We start from the raw sequence: 23,465 nt of genomic DNA, 5'->3' as shown, positions 1-23,465 counted from the left end.
GAAGCTGCAGAGCTCTGCTGGCAGTGTGAAGGAACAATGAAAGACTTTTTTACAAAGAATCAAAACGAGTACATAAAAGGGGTGAAGTATCTTTGAACTTCACTTTTCTGAACACATCTGAGGTCGTCTGTCCTGTCTGGCCTCAGGTATCCAGAATGAGCTGCAGCATTTCTGATCTGCAGAATCTTCTTCGCCATAAAGAGGACTCCTCCAGGGCTTACAGGGAGAGAACAGACACACAGGTGGGCCAAAACAGCACCAGGCACTTCTGTTTCTGATAGCTTCTATCCGATGCGATGGAACAACTCTGTGGTAGGGGTTCAATGCTTGCTTACAGTCTGGTTATAGCCCACTTACAGTCTGGTTATAGCCCACTTACAGCCTGGTTATAGCCCACTTACAGTCTGGTTATAGCCCACTTACAGTCTGGTTATAGCCCACTTACAGTCTGGTTATAGCCCACTTACAGCCTGGTTATAGCCCACTTACAGCCAGGTTATAGCCCACTTACAGCCTGGTTATAGCCCACTTACAGCCTGGTTATAGCCCACTTACAGTCTGGTTATAGCCCACTTACAGTCTGGTTATAGCCCACTTACAGTCTGGTTATAGCCCACTTACAGCCAGGTTATAGCCCACTTACAGCCTGGTTATAGCCCACTTACAGTCTGGTTATAGCCCACTTACAGCCAGGTTATAGCCCAGATACAGCCAGGTTATAGCCCACTTACAGTCTGGTTATAGCCCACTTACAGTCTGGTTATAGCCCACTTACAGCCAGGTTATAGCCCACTTACAGCCTGGTTATAGCCCACTTACAGTCTGGTTATAGCCCACTTACAGCCTGGTTATAGCCCACTTACAGCCAGGTTATAGCCCACTTACAGTCTGGTTATAGCCCACTTACAGCCTGGTTATAGCCCACTTACAGCCTGGTTATAGCCCACTTACAGCCTGGTTATAGCCCACTTACAGTCTGGTTATAGCCCACTTACAGCCTGGTTATAGCCCACTTACAGTCTGGTTATAGCCCACTTACAGTCTGGTTATAGCCCACTTACAGTCTGGTTATAGCCCACTTACAGCCAGGTTATAGCCCACTTACAGTCTGGTTATAGCCCACTTACAGCCTGGTTATAGCCCACTTACAGCCTGGTTATAGCCCACTTACAGCCTGGTTATAGCCCACTTACAGCCTGGTTATAGCCCACTTACAGCCTGGTTATAGCCCACTTACAGCCTGGTTATAGCCCACTTACAGTCTGGTTATAGCCCACTTACAGCCTGGTTATAGCCCACTTACAGCCTGGTTATAGCCCACTTACAGCCTGGTTATAGCCCACTTACAGCCTGGTTGTAGCCCACTTACAGTCTGGTTATAGCCCACTTACAGCCTGGTTATAGCCCACTTACAGCCTGGTTATAGCCCACTTACAGCCTGGTTATAGCCCACTTACAGCCTGGTTATAGCCCACTTACAGCCTGGTTATAGCCCACTTACAGCCTGGTTATAGCCCACTTACAGCCTGGTTATAGCCCACTTACAGTCTGGTTATAGCCCACTTACAGTCTGGTTATAGCCCACTTACAGCCTGGTTATAGCCCACTTACAGCCTGGTTATAGCCCACTTACAGTCTGGTTATAGCCCACTTACAGCCTGGTTATAGCCCACTTACAGCCTGGTTATAGCCCACTTACAGCCTGGTTATAGCCCACTTACAGCCTGGTTATAGCCCACTTACAGTCTGGTTATAGCCCACTTACAGTCTGGTTATAGCCCACTTACAGTCTGGTTATAGCCCACTTACAGCCAGGTTATAGCCCACTTACAGCCTGGTTATAGCCCACTTACAGTCTGGTTATAGCCCACTTACAGCCAGGTTATAGCCCAGATACAGCCAGGTTATAGCCCACTTACAGTCTGGTTATAGCCCACTTACAGTCTGGTTATAGCCCACTTACAGCCAGGTTATAGCCCACTTACAGCCTGGTTATAGCCCACTTACAGTCTGGTTATAGCCCACTTACAGCCTGGTTATAGCCCACTTACAGCCAGGTTATAGCCCACTTACAGTCTGGTTATAGCCCACTTACAGCCTGGTTATAGCCCACTTACAGCCTGGTTATAGCCCACTTACAGCCTGGTTATAGCCCACTTACAGTCTGGTTATAGCCCACTTACAGCCTGGTTATAGCCCACTTACAGTCTGGTTATAGCCCACTTACAGTCTGGTTATAGCCCACTTACAGTCTGGTTATAGCCCACTTACAGCCAGGTTATAGCCCACTTACAGTCTGGTTATAGCCCACTTACAGCCTGGTTATAGCCCACTTACAGCCTGGTTATAGCCCACTTACAGCCTGGTTATAGCCCACTTACAGCCTGGTTATAGCCCACTTACAGCCTGGTTATAGCCCACTTACAGCCTGGTTATAGCCCACTTACAGTCTGGTTATAGCCCACTTACAGCCTGGTTATAGCCCACTTACAGTCTGGTTATAGCCCACTTACAGCCTGGTTATAGCCCACTTACAGCCTGGTTATAGCCCACTTACAGCCTGGTTGTAGCCCACTTACAGCCTGGTTATAGCCCACTTACAGCCTGGTTATAGCCCACTTACAGCCTGGTTATAGCCCACTTACAGCCTGGTTATAGCCCACTTACAGTCTGGTTATAGCCCACTTACAGTCTGGTTATAGCCCACTTACAGCCTGGTTATAGCCCACTTACAGCCTGGTTATAGCCCACTTACAGTCTGGTTATAGCCCACTTACAGCCTGGTTATAGCCCACTTACAGCCTGGTTATAGCCCACTTACAGCCTGGTTATAGCCCACTTACAGCCTGGTTATAGCCCACTTACAGTCTGGTTATAGCCCAGATACAGTCTGGTTATTGAACATGTGTGTGATGAATGACACACTGTAGTGTAAAGCGCTTTGGAGTCCTCTGATTTGCTATAGGGAGCCTAAGTCACGCCCATCTATTTCCGGACCACGGGTCCCCCTGAAGAACAAAAAAATGAATGCAAGTCAGCGGGGCTAAAAATGTTATTTTCTAATTCCGCTTGTTTTGAGCCATGTATTTCACATATGATGTCCGTAAATTTTAAAGAAGATTTTTGATACCAAGAATGCGCTTATTTTCAAATTCCATTTTTGGTTCTTTTTTAAACTCAAATAAGGTTTTTCTTTACCTTGTTGACGTTTCTTTTGCAGCTGCAAACATCTTCAGAGCTGACGCTTATTTTCAAACGGGGGGAAACGCAGTTTTAGGTTTTGAGTGAAAATAAGTCCAGGACTACAGATGCGCTTCACGAATGTGACATCATCGAACCAGACACGGAGAAAACTGAGGGAGAAGGGCTGTAAGTTCAGCAAACTTCCCACAGGAGGAAAGAACCACCATAAATCTGGTCATGTGGTAAGAAGCAGCTACGCTAGGGGAGAGGAGGTTATGTGGTGACGTCACATATGTGACAAGCTGATTTGTAGTCATGCTAATTACAAACTTTTACAAGCTGATAAATTTTAACTTGCGTGACTGGAGTGGTGGAAACACCCATCATTAGTTTTCATTTAAATTGCAGCATACCTTATGTGTGATCCAGGGTCTAAGGCAAAGCGGCTTAGAAAATTACGTTTTTAGCCCCGTTGACTTGCTTTCATTTTTTTGTTTTTCCGGGGACCCATGAGCCGACCGGAAGGGGGGAGACTTAAGCCGGGCGTACACTGTGTGACTTTTTCACTTTTTTGAGCCGATTTTCCAGTCGTGCGAGAATCCACGAGATCGGGGCGAGTTTTGCGCCGAGCGGTCGTGTAGTGTACGGGGGTTACGAGAGGCGATTAACACCACGTGACCAGCTACCGATCGGCAGTCGTGAGCTCGCACGGACTTCTGGCGTGTTTAATATTTTGCTCGTCCCTCGTGAGGGTATCGCACTGTTGAAGCGGCGCTGCAAGCAGCTGCAACCCAAACAGTATCAGAACCACTCACGGCGCATGCGCAATCCTGCATCAACGCCGCTCGCCCGCTATTTCCCTAATAACACACGTTGTTCGTTTTTATTTCTACACGTTTTTTTACTCACAAAGATTGTCAAGAAAGCGTGTTTGTCGTGTTCATGTCAAATTAAACTGATCACAAAACACAGATTTACTTTCTTTATTTCGTTTTCCTCATCCAACCCCCATAAATCCCTGTGTGTCCTCCTGCAGCACTCCCGAAGGACAACAGGCAAAACAAGACAAAAAAGTCTGACGTGTTGAGTAAAAACTGCTATTTTTAGCATATTTTTAGGTCCGATGTGTTGCTACCAGACGTACAGTGTGAGCAGTCAGGTCGCATCCGAGAACTGGGTTGTACAGTGTGAGCACATGACTCGTGAGATCTGCTCTGCGAGGAAGTCGTACAGTTTGAGCTGAAGCTGAACGCTACGAGTGAAAAAGTTGCACAGTGTCCGCCCGGCTTTAGCCTCCCTATACAAGTGCAGATCACTTATCATCTATAACCCAGCTGCTAGAGTTGGGGCCCATTTGAGGTCATCTGAAGCTGACTCAAACTGTGTGCAGCATAGCAGCTAAAAGCATCTTCACCCTGTTTGGTTCTGACCCGAGGTTCTACCATCAGACCGCTTACTAAAGATCTCAGAGCCTGCAGTTGTTTCACAGCATTTTTGGGAAGACCAGTCAAAAGACCATTGCAGTAATCCAGCCTGCTGGAGATGAACACATGAATCTGTTTCTCTAGGTCTTGTCTGGACATGAGAGCCATTAGTCGTGCTATGTGCTTAACGTGATAAAACACTGATCTAGTTATGGCCTTAGCGACGGTGGCACAGGAGTTAAGAGCTCGCCCCGTAATCTGAAGGTTGCAGGTTCGAGCCCCGCTCAGTCTGTTGCTGTCGTTGTGTCCTTGGGCAAGACACTTAACCCACGTTGCCTGCTGGTGGTGGTCGGAGGGACCGGTGGCGCCAGTGCTCGGCAGCCTCGACTCTGTCAGTGCGCCTCAGGTCAGCTGTGGCTACAGTGTAGCTCATCACCACCAGGGTGTGAATGTGTGTGTGAATGAATGATTGTGTTGTAAAGCACCTTGGGGGGTTCCAGGACTCTAGAAGGCGCTATATCACACACAGGCCATTTACCTTAATGTAACCAGTGAAGCTCTGGTCTGAATCAATGATGAACCAAGATTTCTAACCTGGGTCTTTATTCCTCCTGAGCCAGACTGAGCAATAACCTCGATCCTATCCTTATTTCCAAAGACTATAACTTCTGTCTAGTCTTTGTTTAACTGGAGGACGTTTGACTGCATCCAGTCATGAACTTGCTCCAAACACTGACAGTCACTGAGAGTCTAAGGGACCACAGTCACTAGGTGACAGAGCTAGGTAGATCCGGGTGTCATCTGCATAGCTATGATGGGTAATGTTGTTACTGTGTATGACCCGTCACTGGGGGAGCATGTAGAGATTGAAGAGCAGTGGTCCAAGAGCTGAGTCAGCTATCAGCTCCACAAACCAGACCAACCCAATTAATCTACAAGCGCATGGTCGTGTTGAAACAGAACTCTGATTTAAATAGGCGATCCACTGAGAAACATATGAAACTTGTTCCTTTTGAAATGTGAGTTTCAGATGAACACTGAACAGGAAAATATTCTCTAACCCCCGTCACCTGCATTAGCTGCAGAAAGAGTAGAGAGTGGGTTAGAAAAAGCCTGACGAGGCTTTTTCATTCACAGGATGTTTATAGTATTTTTTTGGTATTTCAGATTGCTAACCTGGAGCAGCAGGTTCTGGAAAGCTCTGAGAAACTAAAGAGAACAGAACAGATGATCACAGAGGAGCAGCAGAGCAAGGAGAAACTGGTATCCGGCTCTTTTATTCAGTGTTTTACTAAAGTATTGGATGTTTTCCACAGTTGTTGGTGGCGTGAAGAACTTTCTTTCTACTCATCAAACACAAACTTGGGGTTCAGTATTCATTAAAAGGGGTTCTTGAATTAAAATAAATGTACCTTTCTTGTTGAATAAAGGCGGACCTGTGTCATCTCCTACCTGCTTTTCTGTGTTGGAATGCTGCTTAGACACGCCTCCTTACATTTCCATGTCCAGCCCACTTCAGCGTGGCGTTGTCCAGATACTCAACACGGCCACACACAGTTACTAGCTTCAGGCAGCCATCAGGTCATCGAGGCATGCTCCATATGGGCTGGTGGATGATGTCCTCCCAGATCCTGACCAGAGCATCACTGAGCTGTTGGACAGCCTGGGGTACAACCTGGTGGATTCTGGTTGACCCAAACATGATGTTCTAAAGATGTTCTGTTGGATTTAGGTCAGGAGATTATTGAGACCAATCAAAGGTATCAATTCCTTCATCCTCCTCCAGGAACCTGCATATTCTTACCAGTTACCACACGAGTCCAGGACCCACTAGAGAACATTCAGCCCTCAGGCTCCTCTCATGACATCTGTTTCTGACGGTTTGGCCAGAGACGTTTGCACCAGCGGCCACCGGAGTTCACTTTGGGAGCTTTCCTTCTGTTCCTAATCGGTCCTGAGTTTGACCCCACCTTTTCAGTACCTGCTTCCATGTGGTTCCAACCGTACCAGCCCAAGCCCATAAGCGGTGTCAGTGATGGGCTAGGGGACAGAGTCACGGCTAGTTCCAGAGTTTCCTGCCTGCAGCCGTTTCCAGGTTCAGAGCCTGAGAAACAGCCAGCGACTGAGCAGAAAGTTCAGCATCACACAAAAACACAACGTTGTGTTTTTGTGTGAAATCTAGATCCCCTTATGCTTGCGGGGTCATTAGCACTCTAACCTTGCCATGTAGATGTAACTGATGATGCTGAATAAGACAATATTGATTTAAATCAAGCCAGTTGATGTGGCTCGGGCATCTGGTCAGGATGCCTCCTGGACACCTCCCTGGTGAGGTTTTCTGGGCCCGTCCAACCAGGAGAAGGCCAAAGGACACGCCAGGACACGCTGGAGAGACATGTTTTATGGCTAGCTAGGGAACAGCTAGGATTCCCCTGGAGGAGCTAGCCCAATTGGCTGGGGTCTATCTGCTTAGGCTACTGCCCCCGCATCCTGACTCCAGATAAGCAGCAAAAATAGATGTCATGGATGGATGATTTAAATCATAAAATTACCTGTTAATGCTGTTAATTAAAAGCTCTCGTGTTGTTTTTTATCCAATAACACAAATGAAACAGGCCCACAGCCAGCAGCTGTTGTGAATTCATGTAGTCAGACTGTGCGATGAACCAGAGGGTTAATCAGTCTCGACTTGTCCTCTCTGTCATCATCAAATCGTGAACATTAGAAAGGATAGAACCCTGAATGTCTGAAGTGGTTGCAGTCTGGCATTTGTTGTAGGAGAAAACAATCCTGCAAGACCCACTCATTCAGGTCTGGTGATGATGTGAAGTCTCTGCTCTGTCTGATGCAGCGAGGCGAGTGGACCGCTGAAAAGGCTTTTCTGGACCAGCAGTTGTGTTTATTAGAGCAGCAAAGTCAGGAAAAGGTCAGCAGGTTGGAAGGAAGAGTCAGCTGTTTGCAGACGGACAAATGGATGCTTCAGGACCGGCTGGTAGGTTTACTGACCTCTCTCCGCGTTTCTTCTAGCTGATGATGTTCCAGCAGAAGGAGCTAATAGTTCTATGATTACATTATTTTAGCTTTAGGAAATATTTGTTCCTTGCTGACTAATGTTGTGTTTCGTGTGTCAGACTGATCTGGAGAAGCAGGTCGCTGAGACAAACGCACTTCTACAGCAGAGAACAGAGGAGCTGGAGCGGAGCGCGGTGGGTTCATTTTCATGTCCAGTTCACTTCTAATTGCTTCAGTCATTTAGGATGAGACTAGCTTTATTGGTGTTGGGTCACCTGTAATGTAAACATCAGTGTGTGTAGAAGGCTGGAGTTGTGCTACTCATACACCAACCGTCATGCTGGGAAGTCCCGATTCCAAGTTTCAAGTCCATGTGGTTAAAAACGACACAGTTACTCAGAGTTCAGCTGTAGAAGCAACTCAGGGTACCACACTGGTCTACCAGTAGGTAACCTGTTATCAGACAGAACTCCAGAATGGATCTGCATTAGAACTCTTGATTTCCTCCCTCAGGTGGAGCTGAACAGCCAGCTGATGGTAAGCGCTGACATCTCCAGATCTCTGGATGAAACTCGACGACAGAAGGAAGATCTACAGGCCCAGGTCTGTGAATGAAAACACACCTGGTAGTAGACAGGAGCAGGAGTGGGTCAGGGGTCACAAACTACCACTAACATATTAAACCACACACACAGAGTCCGCCTGATCTCCTGTTTGACCTCCTGGTTTCTCACACGGTGCTGCAGGAGTTCTGGTTCCGCCGTTACTTTGTTAACTGAGTTCTGCAGACATGCAGCTGTCTGAAGGTCCAACCACAGGGGTTGACTGGTCCACAGCAGCATCTCCATTCTGTGATGGAGCTGCTGCTGTGTCTGGGGTCAGGGTCTCCTACAGAGGCAGGAGGACAAACACAAGCACAACACTGATGATGAAGAATGAACTCGGTCAGGATCTAGACCAGAAGCTGGTTGGCAGCATGTCAGGGTGGACTACAGAGGCCTATGAGGACCAACTCTGGAGAAACTGACTGTGTGGAGCTAATTCATGTAAAGTTCAATTCAATTCAAGTTTACTTACATAGCGCCAAACGACAAGAGTCGCCTCAAGGCACTTCACATAGTAAACATCCCAATGCAGTTCAGGGATCTCATTTATCAAACATTGCATAGAATCCTTACTAAACCCGTACTTAAGCTCAGCAAAAAAAAGTACTTACGCCAAGCAGGTTTGTGATCTATCAAACATGGAGTACACACAGCTGCACGCAATCTCCGCTTCATGAATCAGAAACTATTTAGAAATGTTCTCAGCTGCATTCTAGTAACATCCCGCCCTCACCACGCCCACTTACTGCCATAAATGGTCAATGCAAAGTGCCTTGTGGATCTCATGCATAAACATAAGCCGGCTGTTGCAGCGCTCCGCCAATGACATGGTGACCGTAGATCAAGGCAGATCAAGGAAGCGCAATTTCACAAGCAGAAGTTGAGGTACCTGTGGGTGAGGTGGAGAAATGAAAGGAAGTGCTTTTGCAAAACAAATATGAGAAAATCCACAGAGTGACACAGCGTTGCTGAAGCCGTCTATGTTGTAAATTCTTCAGAGAGATCTGTGGTGGATATAAAAAATGGTCCAATCAGAATTCGATCCCCAGACTCCCGGGTAAAAGTCACGCACGCTAACCAGTCAGCCAAATGGAGATCTCCCCTGTACAACTAGCCAGGGCGTATGATCAATTGGGTCACAGACGCATGACGTTCTGTCTCAATCTGTCCCCCTGCTGATATTCTGCATTCCGTGTTCTGCGCTTCAGGCTGTGTGAGTGTGCGCGTGTGTGTATGAGTGTCTGTGTGTGTGTGTGTGTGGGGGGGGGGGGGGGTCTTGTTCTGTGTGAAAACGAAGCGGTACAAGTGATAATGCTGCAGGATTTCATAATTGTATCTTCTCAGCAGCAGCACTGCAGGTGCTCTCCATGTCCAACATGTGTGTAAGCCAGGTCCTTAGCCAACTTAAAGTTGTGCACATTTTTCCGCTAAGTTTTCTTTCATAAATCCCAACGTTTGTGTGGAAAGTGGCTTACGCAGTTTTCCGACCCCATTTTGTGCGTAAGCAAGCTTGATACATGAGGCCCCTTTTCTGGTCAGGTCATTAAGCCAATCAGAAAAAAGTTTCCTATTTAAGGAACCCAGCAGGTTTCTTCGAGTCACTGACTAGTGTCAGTGACTTTACAGTAATCCTCATACTAAGCAAGCATGCAGGGACAGTGGGGAGGAAAACTCCCTTTTAACAGGAAGAAACCTCCAGAGAATCCTGGCTCAGTATAAGCAGCCATCCTCCACGACTCACTGGGGATCGAGAAGACAGAGCAGACAGACAGGCAGGCGCATACACTGTGCTTGTAAAATAATGAATGGATATTTAAATAAAATGCTTTATATTTTACTGCATTAATTTTAAATCTGTAAGTCAATTCTATGTAAAGATTGTCTGTGTAAACCTGAACAGGCCCAACCCGGTCTTACTGTGAGACCGGGTTGACGCGTCACGCTTGTGCGTAATCATATCGGCGCTTTCTGAGCTGAAGAGGATGTGAGATTCTGGGATTCTCCTCAGACGGCTCCTGGATGTGTCGCCACATTGGAGACAGGAACAAGCACTATTCAGCCAAAGTTTCATCATCAGGGAACATTTTCTAAGTGACAAGTCTCTCTGAGAGACCGGGTTTGGAAAACACTCGCTTCAGTGGGAGGAATCTTCCCGCATTCGCTCTGGTTCTGCGACGCGCTCCAAGCCCCTCTCCACATCTTCAGCTCGCTGTGGACCTTATGTACACGCTGACAGTGAGCTGCGCTGAGCAGTGTCCAGCTCAGATGTTCAGATGGGAATCTTTTCTTGAGTGATTTAGTGTTTCAATTTTTTTAATGAATTCGATTAAAAATAAAGGCGCCCGGCCCGTGTCCGAGGTAATTACACGCCATTGGCCTGGCCCGAGGTCCGTCGGACCGGGCCGACCTGAGGACCTAGGGCTTCAGTGCAGGGCTCTGAGAGACTCCTCCAAGCACGCGTTATTATTTTCATAATTTAATTATTATTTCTCCTGGAAGCGCTCAGTCAGACTGCTTGTTGTAATGTAGGGAGATCCGGTCTTGGGGAGGGGGCGGAGTCAGTGACGGCGGCTGCAGCATAATCATCTTTTATTTAGGAACACGGAGAAGTTAAAAGGAGAGAGAGATAGAAGATAGAAGTTCTTGTTCCACTTTATTCTTTTGTTTCATGATGCTAAACTGATGTTAGAATCAGCTTAAAGAGAAACTGGGAGGAAGCGTTGGTTCATTTTAAGTTACAGGAGGTCTTGTCTCCTATCTGCTCCTCCAGAGACAGCATGGACATGAGGGTGTGGGTCCCAGGTTAGTGGAAAGGTTTGTAGTTAGCTGGTTAGTGAAGGAGATCCATCAACTGGGTAATTTAATCCTAATCCAGCCCACAGCCTTCTGCTGGTGTTATTATCAGAAAGAATAAAACACACATCTTAAATATATTTGGAAGTGTAGAATTCGTTTTATTATTTTCTGCATCAAACAGAACTTGATTCATTCTCCAACATTTCAGAAACGAACCACTGGGTTCAAATAAAATAAACTAAGTTAAACATTTCATTTGGTGTTATTTCTGACACCCTTCAACTGCGGCATAAATATTGGACTCTAGAGCTGCTCAGAGACATGAAACACTCAAATATGAACCCATTATGTATTTTATTATTACATTATAGGTTTTCAGTACTTTTTTAGATTTTGTGAGTTTTTGCAAAGCGTGTTTTTCTCAGCCTGAGGCGTGGTGTTGAACGAGCAAACAGATGTTTTACTTTGTTAAATCTTCTTAAATGTTTAAAATGTTTCGTCCTAACCTGTTGTGAATGGAGAGCTTTTGAGGGATGGCAGGTTGTGTCAATTACCTTTTTGATATATAAAAAAAAGCAATTATCTGATATCTTCTATTTATCGATGAAAACAGATCAATATGAAATAATCGTGATGCTTCGGGATATCGAATCGAATTGAATTGTTGACCCAATAATCGTAATCGAATCGGGAGACAAGTGAAGATTCACACCTCTAGTAAAAACCAGAATCTGGTGCAAAAGTCCATTTATGTCAATAATCCATCCAGCTCAGACTGAGAGACCATCTAAAGGCTCAGGAAGCCTCTGCAGGTGTTCTGGATTCATCAGCTGATCAGAGTCTAGAATATTGATCCTTTTCACGATATTGTGATTGTCTGAGATTTTGAACGTGTTTTTTCCCACTTTCACCACCAGATAGACACCATGTGTGGTAGCTGAGCAGCTGTCTGCAGCGAAACCTTTTAGTCTTTTTACAGGAATGTAAAACAGACTAATATGCTAATCTTATTGAGGGTATTTTAAAAGTTTTATACTGTAATTAAAGATTACACATTTACTTTGAGTTTAATAATTAAAATTTCTAAGCAGAATTTCTGAAAAGTAGCATTAAATACAGTGCTCAGCATAAATGAGTACACCTCCTTTAAAAAGTATGAATTTAGTCAGTAGCTCATGAACAAAAGAACAATTTCCAGAATTTTCCCAAGGCTGGCTTTTACTGAACGCTTGTTTAACTCCATAACATGAAATTGAGGTTAATAATAGAAGTTAGATCTCAAAATCCTAAAACTGGTTGAAGCAAAAATGAAAACACCCCACAACAGAAACTACTACATCTAGTGTTTTGTATGACAACTGTGATTTTCAAGGACAGCACCAAGTCTTCTAGGCATGGAACGAACAAGTTGGCGACATGATGCAACATCTATCTTCCTCCATTCTTCAAGAACGTCTTTTAGAGCCTGCATGCTGGATGGAGACTGATGCTCAACTTGCTGCTTCAGAATTCCCCACAGGTGTTGGATTGGGTTCCGATCAGGAGACATACTTGGTCATTCAGTCACCTTCACCCTGTTCTTCTTCAGAAATACAACAGTAGATTTAGTCCCAGAAACCGTGATCTTTGTCTCGTCACTCCAGAGTCTAGAGCCCCAGTAGTCTTCTTCTCTTCCAGCATGGACCCTGGCTAATCCTCGGTGTGCTTTTATGTGCATGGGCTTTAGGAGAGGCTTCCTTCATGGACGATACCCATGCACGCCATTCCTCTGCAGGGTGCTCCGTATGGTGTCACGGGAACGGTCTCTCCAGTTTGGCTTTCTACTGCTTTAGCTAACTGCAGTGAACTTGCATGGTGATTTTCTTCAGCCCTTCTCATCAGAACATGCTCCTGTAGAGATGTTAACTTCTGTGGACGGCCTGGATGTCTCGCTTCCATCTTTCTTAAATGATTGGATCACTTTAGCTTCAGTATTCTGATTGATATGAAAGCTCTGCTGATCTTCTTGTAGCCCTCACCTTTTTGTGTAAAGAAATGAATTCCTTTCTCAGATTTCTCTTCCATGTGGAGCCGTTGCTGACAGCATGAAACAGGAAGTGCTTTTCTTTGTTACATAATGTCCTTTTATAGTCACCTGTCTGCTGGACACCTCCTAATGAATCTTTAGACACTTGTGGTTGAAGTCTGTTCGTTTGAATTTAGCAGTCTTAAAACCTTTATAGAATGTGTTTGTGACTTACTTATACAGCATTCATGCAAAATAATGATGGTAATGGTGATTATTTCTCAGACTAATCATAGCACCAACGTTCCTAATCGTTGCAACCCCTAGTCCTTACACCATCCACTCTCTTGATCTCAGGTTGGAGAGCTGAATGATGCTCTGAGGAACTCAAACCAGGAAGTGTTTACCATCAGTAAGAAGCTATCACTGAGGGAGGAGGACGTCGGAACGCTTCAGGATGGTAAGCGTGCGCGCGCACGCACGCACACACTCACACACACACTCACACACACACGCTGCAGCTGGCTCCTTCCGATCTCAGTCTCAAATGTTTGAATCCTGCTCAAGCAGAACGACATTAAATAATGTAGCTCATCTGTTCAATTATGAAGTGTGTGTGTGTGTGTGTGTGTGTGTGTGTAGAGGTGCGGTGTCAGCAGGACCGTCTGCTGTCGCTGCAGGAGGAGACGCAGTGTGTGAGAGACCAGCTGCAGCAGATGGAGGTGCACAAAGACTCTCAGCTGAGGAGTGTGAGGGAGGAGCTGCTGGTCCAGACCCAACAGGTGGACAGCTGCCAGGCGCGGGTCAGCACACCTTGTAAACTCTCTAGAAGCAGATGTTTAAGTCAAGTCCAAGTTTGTTTGTATAGCACATATAAGTGCAACGGCCGTTGCCCCAGAGCACTGAACATTGGCAGAAAAAATAAAAATTAAAATCATAAAAGCTAACTAAATATTAGAAAGTTAAAATCACAAACAACCAAGACAAAATGCATAAATTACAAATTTCAAACATCAGTTATGCTCATGGAATAATTGAATAATTTAAAAGGATTAAAAACAACAAAAAAAAAAGGAAGAAGAAAGCCTGCAGCCTCGAGTCATCACTGAAATGCCGAAGCATACAGACGTGTTCTTAGACGTACTTTAAAAGAGAAAGAGTAATCAGCTGTCTGCACATCCAAGGGAAGACTATTCCACAGGACACGAGCAATTGCAGAGAAGGCTCTAGACCAGGGGTGTCAAACTCATTTTAGCTCAGGGGCCACATTGAGGGAAATCTAGTCCCAAGTGGGCCGGACCGGTAAATAAAAAACAACTTCAGATTGTTTTCTTTGTTTTAATACAATCAATATGAAACAAGGCTGGAGCCTGAGGACAGTGTATCCAAAATAGTACAAGTACAACACCTGAAGTGTACTTGAAAATTTGAAAAAAATAAAAAAAAAATCAATAAAAAACATTCCTTAGTGATTCAAAGAGCTTACAGATCACATGGCTAGATCAGTTTCATGCAGCACTTAAAATATATTTGACTCATTTTACTTTACATCTTTTAGCTTTCACCAGCACATCAACATCAGGAGTCACATCCTGAGTGGCGGCCAACTTCAGGATGGGATTCAAGTTCTTGTGTGAGCCTTGAGCGCAGCTTTGTTTTATTTATCTCATTACAGAGGAAACTTGCTCACCAAGATAAGTTTATTTTCACTCTACATTGTAAAGTATGAAAATAAAGTTCACACAACCATCTCGCGGGCCGGAGTTAACCCGTTTGCGGGCCGGATCTGGCCCGCGGGCCGTATGTTTGACATCCCTACTCTAGCACCATCTGCGTGTCATTGATAGGCGGAGATTTGCTGATCTAAGCCTCCTGGACGGGACAAACGGCTCGATCGGGTCACACAGAGAGGGAGCTAAACCATGCAAACGTTTAAAAACTAGCAGCAGCATCTTCTAGTCACTCCTAAAGTTAACCGGAAGCCAGTGAAGATCTGCCAGCACGGGGGGATATGATCATATTTTCCTGCCCCGGTGAGAAGGCCTGCTGCCACATTATAACACATTACAATAGTCCAGCCTCGAAGTAATCACGACACGGATAAAAGAAGCAAAAACATCCTCAATCCTACTGAGCAGCCTCAGCTGGAAGAAACAAGACTTCACCGCTGCACTGATCTCATCCACAAAGTTAGGTTTGAATCCCCCAGGTTCCTGACTGCAATGACAATAAGAGGGAAGGTCTCCGAAGCTACAGTTTTGGTTTGGTTAGTGCAGTAGAGGAGCCAAAAACCATGATCTCCCATTTCCTTTCGTTCAATTTAAGAAAGTTTGTGTCAAACCATGCCGGTAGATCTTTAGGTCTAATAAATCCTGAGAGAGACAGCCACCGTTAACAGGTATCGACATGCACACCTGCAGGTCATCTGCATATGAATGCACATTTAAAGCCATTTGAATGTGATGGAATAACAGAAATTCTGTTTGCGTTTGTGGTCCAGATCTCCTACCTGGAGGTGGAGGTGGAGACCTTGACCGAGCAGCTTCAGACCCCTGAGGTCTGTGAGGAGGATCAGAATGGCAGCGTGACTGTAGATGACCTGGATCATATTCAGAGGATCAACAGAGATCTGGAGCAGCAGCTCGGTGACAAGAACCGGGTCAGACAGTGTTCTGGTAGCTCAGAGTCCAGCCTGATGAAACGGCAGCAACCAATAGAACGTGTGTTGTGTTTCAGACCATCAAGCAGCTGCAGCAGAGACTAGCAGAGATGAGGAGAACGCTCCAGAAAGAACTGGTTAGAACCTTTACTCCTCAGGACGCACACACACAGTCCTTTGGACTTTGATGATGTCTCTGTCCTTTGTGTCGAAGAAACTAAAACCTGAGGTGGAAGCTGAAGGGAAGGAGAAGCCAGAGCCTGTTTGTCCAGAACCACCCTCAACACCTGCTCCAAGTCCCCCGACCTCCAGGACCACCGTGACCAACACTTCGGACCTCAACGACTCCAGAGAAATCAACTTTGAGTATCTCAAACACGTCGTCCTGAAGTTCATGTCCTCCAGAGATGCTGAGGTGGGTCAGCGGTGCTTTCAGACGTCAAGAGGTGGTCCAAACCCAAACTAAACCTGTGTGTTTGGTGTTCTCAGGCCTACCAGCTGATACGAGCCGTTTCTGTGCTGCTCAGCTTCACACGCGAGGAAGAAGAGATGCTGAAGCAGACTCTGGAGTACAAGGTTGGTGTTTCACATGCAGTAGGTCCAGACTGCAGCTCATTGGTCCAGATGATTCCCTCTCACCTCACCTGGTTCTGGATGCATCTGTTCCAAGCTGCTCATCGATGCTCTGAAGAAACATTCAAACAAACCATTCAGACCAGCACCCTGGTGGGTTGTGTGGTCACAGCAGGCTTGTTGTTTCATGCCCACCATGTTCTGTTTCAGATGTCCTGGTTTGGTTCCAAACCTTCTCCAAAAGGCATCATCAGACCTTCCATCTCAGGTGCTTCCACTCACTGGAGCTGATGTGCAGCAGAGCGCTCTGGTGGCGAGGGAGGAGACGAAGCTCCAGCTCCTTTTTCTGTGACTGGGATTTGATCAGGACAGAAGCTCTACTGGTTTCCTCTGGCTCTGTCTGTGGGAGGAATGGTGGATCTGTTCAGAGAAGGAAACTTCAGAATCACCTGATTTATTTATTTTTTAAACAAGTTTTGCGTCCGACGCGGAGCTGTGGTCTGACCTGCTTGTTGAAAACAGAGTAGAGTGACTGAGCATCAACATGACTGGATCCTGAGTTCTGACCCGGACCAGCGAGGGCTTCTTTAGGTGTTCGGGTCTGCAGAGGAGCTCGGGTCTGAGCGTCTTGACAGCAGCTGGGGCCAGCAGATCCGAACCGTCGTTTTAAGCAACAACAAATCCTGTCAGGTCTTTGTTTATGATCCAAATGTTTTTAACTTCTAACCTGAAAAGGAACTGGGGAAAGGATTTGCTGGAGATGTTCAGTCATTTAGGAACAAGGAACGCCTCTCTTACCAGATGGAAACTGATGAATCAGATCTTTGTGAGAGGGTTGGGTCTGTAACCGCTCTGTGTGACTCTTTAAGCGTGTCTAACGATGGAGAGACACTCCCACCTCTACCTGCCTTTACTAATGTAAATAAAACTGCATTCCTTATGTACCTATGTATAAATGTGTACAAAGTGAATTACATCTTTATGAACCGGCGGTTGTAAATGGTTTGATCAGTTTGCAGTATTTATCTGAACCAGAGATCCGCTGGTCCTCAGGCCTGACTGCTGTATTTAACACGGTTTCTTTCCTGGTGGTTTATATTTTTCCTACTTTTAGTTCTGGGTGTGGGAAAACACGATTGTATCATTATTCATCCATCAGCACACTGATGCAGTCGCCTGGAAGATGGTCTCCATGGAAACCACAGAACTGATGGAATCACCTTTTAACCTTCTTGAATTGACTGTTTTTAAGAGTTTCAATGAACAATCATGACTGCTTTTTTATGATGTCATAATTTCTGAAGTCATGGTCACTTCCTTTCCCACATAAATCTGAAGTCATTAAACTGTTTTCTGTCTCTAAACATGCCTTATATGTGGGGGAAGCTTGTTGTATAAACAGAAATTATTCTGAAAGAAAGAAAAGTTGAAATGCAGCATTCTCGGGAAACGAGTACATTATTGCTCCAATTCTAACTGCCGTCTTTTAACAATTGTAGCACAATTAACAATGGTAAATGGCCTGTATTTGATGTAGCACCTTCTAGGATATTGGAACCCCCAAGGCACTTTACAACACAATCAGTCATTCACCCATTCACACACCCATTCACACCCTGATGGTGATGAGCTACATTGTAGCCACAGCTCCCCTGAGGCACACTGACAGAGGAGAGGCAGCTGTACACAGGTGTCACCGGTCCCTCCGACCACCACGAGCAGGCATGGTGGGTTAGGTTTCTTGCCCAAGAACACAACGACAGCAACAGACTGAGCGGGGCTCAAACCTGCAAAAATTCTGATTACGAGGTGTCCACTTGACTCCGGTGCAACCGTTGCCTCCGCGACAAAAATAATTATGAGAAGAAAATAATCTGTGATGACGATAAAGGATCTCCACAAATCGGTCTTGGTTTTACGACACTTTAGTTAATGAACAGATGCCTTCATTCTGGATTGTTGATTCAGTCAGCCACCAGGGGGCGCTGTGTGTTCTAAACGCTTCCCGCCACTGGGGGCGCTCTAAAGCTTTTTTTCTTTCCGGAAGCTGCTTTTTGTGAGCACGCGGTGCGTCCGGCCTTTCCAGCAGGGCAGCGACGAGGAACATGGTGAGTGTTACACACTCTGCATCAAACCGTGAAGATTGATTGTTCAAACGCTACGAAACATCCTAGTTTGAGTTTCTCGTGCGCATAAGGTTGACGAGTACTTGTCCGTGTGAGTGTTCAAATGTTTGTTGAACCGGAAATTGAATAAAATACCAAATAGTGGAGCGCTACCTCCGAGCAGCTCGGTTAAGCCGTTATGCTAACAGCTAATTAGGCTAGCTAAAGCTTCTGTTCTTGTTTAAATTTAGGATCAGATAGTTGGACCCAACCAGCTGGTGCTTGTGTGATTCAGTGTCGGCCTGCAAACTCTGTGGAGTGTTACCTTCGTTCGTTTGGTCTTTTAGTTGATTACATTTAGGTGCAAACGGAAGCTGTATCCGTTTGTTGTATACTGTATCATGATAGTTACAAAGCTGCTTCATTCCTCGCTAGCTACGGCCCGTGAGCATTTAACCCAACATGTCTGATTGTGTGCGTCCAGGCTAAAATCAAGGCTAGAGACCTGCGGGGTAAGAAGAAGGAGGAGCTGCTGAAGCAGCTGGACGACCTGAAGAACGAGCTGTCTCAGCTCCGGGTGGCCAAAGTTACCGGAGGAGCCGCATCCAAGCTGTCCAAGATGTGAGTGTTCAAACGGGCTGCTGAAAGAGACCAGCTTTATGCAACCGGGAAAAGAACGGGGTTCAGCGGCTCTTCGGTTCTGTTCCGAGTCAAAACATGTGAGACCAGACTAAACGAGTATAGAAGAATGCATCAAACATCAAAACAACAAAGTTAACTACAAGCCAATCTTTAAGGGCCATGTGCCCTCAGTGTCGTAACAGTCCTTCAACCATGGTCAGGTTGTTGTAAATGACCATCGACTCACCTGGTTAGATGGGCAGGTAATCCCGTTTAGGACGTTCCTCTAACCTGGGATTAGAAAAGTTGCGTTTCTTGCAGTGTTTTAGTCAAAAGTAAAAACGACGACCACATGAGCCCCTTTCCCTGGGTGTGATTGTAAAACTGAATGTATCTTCAGTTGTTTTTCTTGATGTTCTAAAACACATTTTAGTCCTGTCACTTTGCTCCCCTTTGTCATTTTCTGATGTGGCTTCTTTGGGTTTTCGTGGATGTTCTGCTCCCTGATCACGTGATGCGTGACACACTCAGATGAAGATCAGCTTTAGAGCCATGATGTTTATTTTTACGGTAAAAAGTTCAGTTACCGACCTTCGTTGCCAATGGCTGTAACTGAGTTAACAAAGTGGTTTATATAATAAAGTCCAAACATAAATATATATTTTTAAAGTCAACAATATGATGATTTTAGAATTGTTGTCCACCATTAAACAGCTTGTTTGACTGATGGGTTTGTAGCTCATTGAGACCAAAGCTGTAACTGGTTAAATGATCTGAGACTCCACTGGTGGCTGTATCACTGAGCAGCCTCAGTTTGGAGACAAACTACATTCACACTAGAGGCCTTGATGCTGAATTCCAGTTTTTTGAGTGAATCTGAATTTTTTTGTGTGGCTGTTCACGCTATGGTGTCACATTTAAGTCAAACTCTCCACTGTGAGCGCTCCTCGGTACCAAAGCGACCCGCATGTGCAGAAGACAAGAAGCCACACTTGCCGAAACTGACATAATCCTGATCCTGTGGATAAACCATCAGTGAAAACTTTCTTCCGTTTTGGACTGGAAACCGTTAATCTCCTTGTTCCCGCCGTCTCCCTGAATTATTATTCATGGAAAATCCCCCTCTCACGGAGTTGGAGACCAGTGAGACGCTTCGCCCCAGCAGCACCTCCACCTCCCGTTAACATTATTTCCCCATTTTTAATTCCTAAACTTAAAACAGGAAGTCCAGACAGACTCCTGAACCATTCTGTCAGCGCTTCTCTCCAGGAACATCCACGCACAACGCTCACCTCCGCTGACTCGGTGACGTAGGAGACAGATTTAATGCGGCATGACCGTTCAGACTGCAGTCGCTTTAAAAAAACATCAGCTGTGTGTCAGAATTAGTACCACATATTCAAGTGACACGGATCGCATAAAAAATGGATCTGTGTGTTCAGACCATCATAGAAACATCAGATATGGCTCGCACGTGGGGAAAAGAGCGGATTTAACACGCTTTTGCCTGCAGTGTGAACGTAGCCTAAGGTTTGTTCTGATGGATGAGCTAACGGCTAGTCTGACATCACTTCGTGTTTCTGCTCTTTAAAAGACCTCAGCAGTTGGTTTAGACACCAGATGATTCAGAAAACCGATTATAAAACGTACTGGTTCCACACAACCACCGGTTTAACGTCAATAATGATATATTTCTGGGTGATTCTACTGATCTGAACAGAAAACAGGAATCGAACCGAGTACATCTAAAATCGTGAACCAAAGGGAGTGATCAGAGGGCGACAGTGGGTAGAAAACACCTTTAAAAAAGAAGAAACCTCCAGGATAGTCCGACCTGAGTTAGAGAGGGCTCAGGCAGGCGGCAATCTCGTTCCTAACTGTTGTTACAGAGAGAAGTGATGATCTAAAATCGTGTGTCCATAAACGTAAAGAGCAGGGGTCTCATTTATCAAACTTTGTGTAGAATCCTTACTAAAACCTACTTAAGCTCAGCAAAAAAAAAGTACTTACGCCAAGCAGGTTTATGATCTATCAAACATGGAGTACGCACAGCTGCACGCACTCCGCTTCATAAATCGTTGACTAACGAGAATGTTTCTCAGCTGCTTTTTAGTCACATCCCGCCCTCACCACGCCCACTTACTGCCATAAATGGTCAATACAAAGTGCCTCATGGACCTCATGCATAAACATAAGCCAGCTGTTGCAGCGCTCCGCCAATGACATGGCGACCATAGATCAAGGCAGATCAAGGAAGCGCAATTTCACAAGCAGAAGTTGATGTACCTGTGGGTGATGTGGAGAAATAAAAGGAAGTGCTTTTGCAAAAAAAAACAAGAGAAAATCCACCGAGTGGCACAGTGTTGCTGAAGCCGTCAATGCTGAGTTCTTCAGAGAGATCTGTGGCGGATATTAAAAAAAATGGTCCAATCAGGATTCGATTCCCAGACTCCCGGATGAAAGTCACGCGCGCTAACCAGCCATCCAAACGGAGATCTCCCCTGTCCAACTAGCCAGGGCGCATGATCTATTGGGTCACAGACGCATGACATTCTGTCTCAGTCTGTCCCCCTGCTGATTTTCTGTATTCTGCGCTTCAGGCTGTGTGTGTGTGTGTGTGGGGGTCTTGTTCTGTGTGAAAACGAAGCGGTACAAGTGATAATGCCGCAGGATTTCATAATTGTGTCTTCTCAGCAGCAGCACTGCAGGTGCGCTCCATGTCCAACATGTGTGTAAGCCAGGTCCTTAGTCAACTTAAAGTTGTGCACATTTTTCTGCTAAGTTTTCTTTCATAAATCCCATCGTTTGCGTGGAAAGTGGCTTACGCAGTTTTCCAACTCCGTTTTGTGCGTAAGCAAGCTTGATAAATGAGACCCCTGAGCTTGTTTCACTCAGCTGAACTCTTCTCTGTTCCACAGCCGCGTCGTTCGCAAGTCCATCGCCAGAGTCCTGACCGTCATCAACCAAACACAGAAGGAGAACCTGAGGAAGTTCTACAAGGTGAGACCCGTCTGTGAGGGTATGAAGTGAAGTCTGTTCACCAGAAGTTCTTCTGCAGAAGCTTGGGAGCCTCTGGTGTAGAGACTGGTTCACCTGTAGGCCGGGCCACTGCTGGTTAACCTCTGATGCCTTGGATTCTGTTGGTCTGAAGGGGTTAGGGCTAGAGGAGACTGTTCTGTGGATCTTGGTGGGACATTAACACACCTGTGGCTTCTCTTCCAGGGTAAGAAGTACAAGCCCTTGGATCTGAGACCCAAGAAGACCCGAGCGATGCGCCGTCGGCTCAACAAGCACGAGGAGAGTCTGCGCACCAAGAAGCAGCAGAGGAAAGACCTCCTCTACTCTGTTCGCAAATTTGCTGTAAAAGCCTGAATACTTTTTCTGTTGGCTTAATAAAATGTAAAACCCGCCTGCTGTCTTTTGTGTTGGACACAGCAACTAGAATGAAACTAGGATTAATCACGTTGTGTCCTAAACCTGCTAAAAAGTTCTTATAACAAGTTATCGGTTTGCTAAAATCCCTCCTGGAGTTATTGCTGCCGTATTAACGACATCAGTAATCATGGTATTTGGTTCTTTTTGGCACGCTAATAAAGATCTGTTTCTACCTTTACTGAGACTCGTCAGCAAAATGTAGAAAATACTACATTGCTATTACACTGTTGGCCAAAAAGAACCAAATGAGATTTGATAACCCGCACAGAACGAGCGTCAGTTTTCTGAGAACCAGTCAAGGGTTCTGAAATACGGGCTGGTCCTGGATTTGTTGGTTATAGTCATTTGTTTTAGTTCTAGGCTGCACTGTCTTGATGTGATTTTGGAAAACATTTCTGTATATAATCAGAATGTTAAAATGTCAAAAGAGGATTCTGACCAAGCGGCATGGCTAATCCAATAAAAACACTGGATTAGAAGGCCTGGGAGTATCGGGACTGCTCAACAGTCTGGGTTGGTGTTGAAGCCTTTTTCTACCTTGCATGATTACCCCTCAGAACTGTAAAGGTTGTTTCTAAACGTAGAATATTCAGGACATAGACTGAAGGTTGCTAGGGAACATGGATGTTATTGGAAGATTAACCATAATAGATTCCAGCATGGTCCTTCATCACAACTGGTTTTTCATTTGGAAAGTTGAGATGACTACATCATCAGGGAGTGGCGATGGTCATGGCTGATGGCATGAATGGTGTTTAACCGCCTTTCGTAACAAACCCACGGGTCAAACCCAGCTATGAGGCGAGTTTAATCCTACAAACCAGCAGCTTCTCCACTAGATGTTGGGTTTCTGATCAAACAGAAGCTGTTAGGCTCTGAGTTTTCACTCCTGCTCATTCTTCATTTCAGAAACTCAAACTTTAGATGATAAAACGGCCTCCTTGTTTCAGATGAACATCAGAGCAGAGCAAGAACACAGATTTAGTTTTTACTGGACTGGTCAAACGTTGCATCATTCCACGGCTGGTGGTTTGGTCTCTAATCACA

General features: G+C 45.5%; 2 protein-coding genes across 5 annotated transcripts in view; both read left to right on the top strand.

Annotated features, from left to right (window-relative positions):
* Positions 1-17,136, top strand: part of golga1 (golgin A1) — a 31,617-nt gene extending 14,481 nt beyond the window's left edge. For 3 of the 4 annotated variants that reach the window (XM_015971824.3, XM_054731180.2, XM_015971822.3), the window contains 12 exons: positions 147-242; positions 5,775-5,870; positions 7,459-7,599; positions 7,739-7,813; positions 8,133-8,222; positions 13,383-13,485; positions 13,668-13,828; positions 15,526-15,684; positions 15,762-15,821; positions 15,899-16,099; positions 16,174-16,260; positions 16,468-17,136. In XM_015971824.3, coding sequence (XP_015827310.3) covers positions 147-242; positions 5,775-5,870; positions 7,459-7,599; positions 7,739-7,813; positions 8,133-8,222; positions 13,383-13,485; positions 13,668-13,828; positions 15,526-15,684; positions 15,762-15,821; positions 15,899-16,099; positions 16,174-16,260; positions 16,468-16,548 — 1,350 coding nt within the window. In that variant the 3' untranslated portion in view covers positions 16,549-17,136. The remainder of the gene's footprint in view (positions 1-146; positions 243-5,774; positions 5,871-7,458; positions 7,600-7,738; positions 7,814-8,132; positions 8,223-13,382; positions 13,486-13,667; positions 13,829-15,525; positions 15,685-15,761; positions 15,822-15,898; positions 16,100-16,173; positions 16,261-16,467) is intronic. The other variant, XM_054731181.2, reaches the window with a different exon arrangement.
* Positions 17,137-18,253: 1,117 nt separating this feature from the next.
* On the top strand, positions 18,254-22,392 carry rpl35 (ribosomal protein L35). Its single transcript, XM_015971821.3, has 4 exons — positions 18,254-18,365; positions 18,847-18,983; positions 21,902-21,983; positions 22,206-22,392. The coding sequence occupies exons 1-4, from the start codon at positions 18,363-18,365 to the stop codon at positions 22,353-22,355; spliced, it is 372 nt and encodes a 123-aa protein (XP_015827307.2). The 5' UTR covers positions 18,254-18,362; the 3' UTR covers positions 22,356-22,392.
* Positions 22,393-23,465: the final 1,073 nt, after the last annotated feature.

The sequence above is a fragment of the Nothobranchius furzeri genome, chromosome 17 (genome assembly GCF_043380555.1).
Source record: "Nothobranchius furzeri strain GRZ-AD chromosome 17, NfurGRZ-RIMD1, whole genome shotgun sequence".
Taxonomy (NCBI): Eukaryota; Metazoa; Chordata; class Actinopteri; order Cyprinodontiformes; family Nothobranchiidae; genus Nothobranchius; species Nothobranchius furzeri.
Note: the sequence above shows the minus strand (reverse complement) of the source record. Positions and strands in the feature narration are given on the sequence as shown.

Coding starts and splice junctions, on each gene's coding strand:
- rpl35 (XM_015971821.3), top strand. Junction 18,984..21,901: donor GCATCCAAGCTGTCCAAGAT/GTGAGTGTTCAA, acceptor TCTGTTCCACAG/CCGCGTCGTTCGCAAGTCCA. Junction 21,984..22,205: donor ACCTGAGGAAGTTCTACAAG/GTGAGACCCGTC, acceptor CTTCTCTTCCAG/GGTAAGAAGTACAAGCCCTT.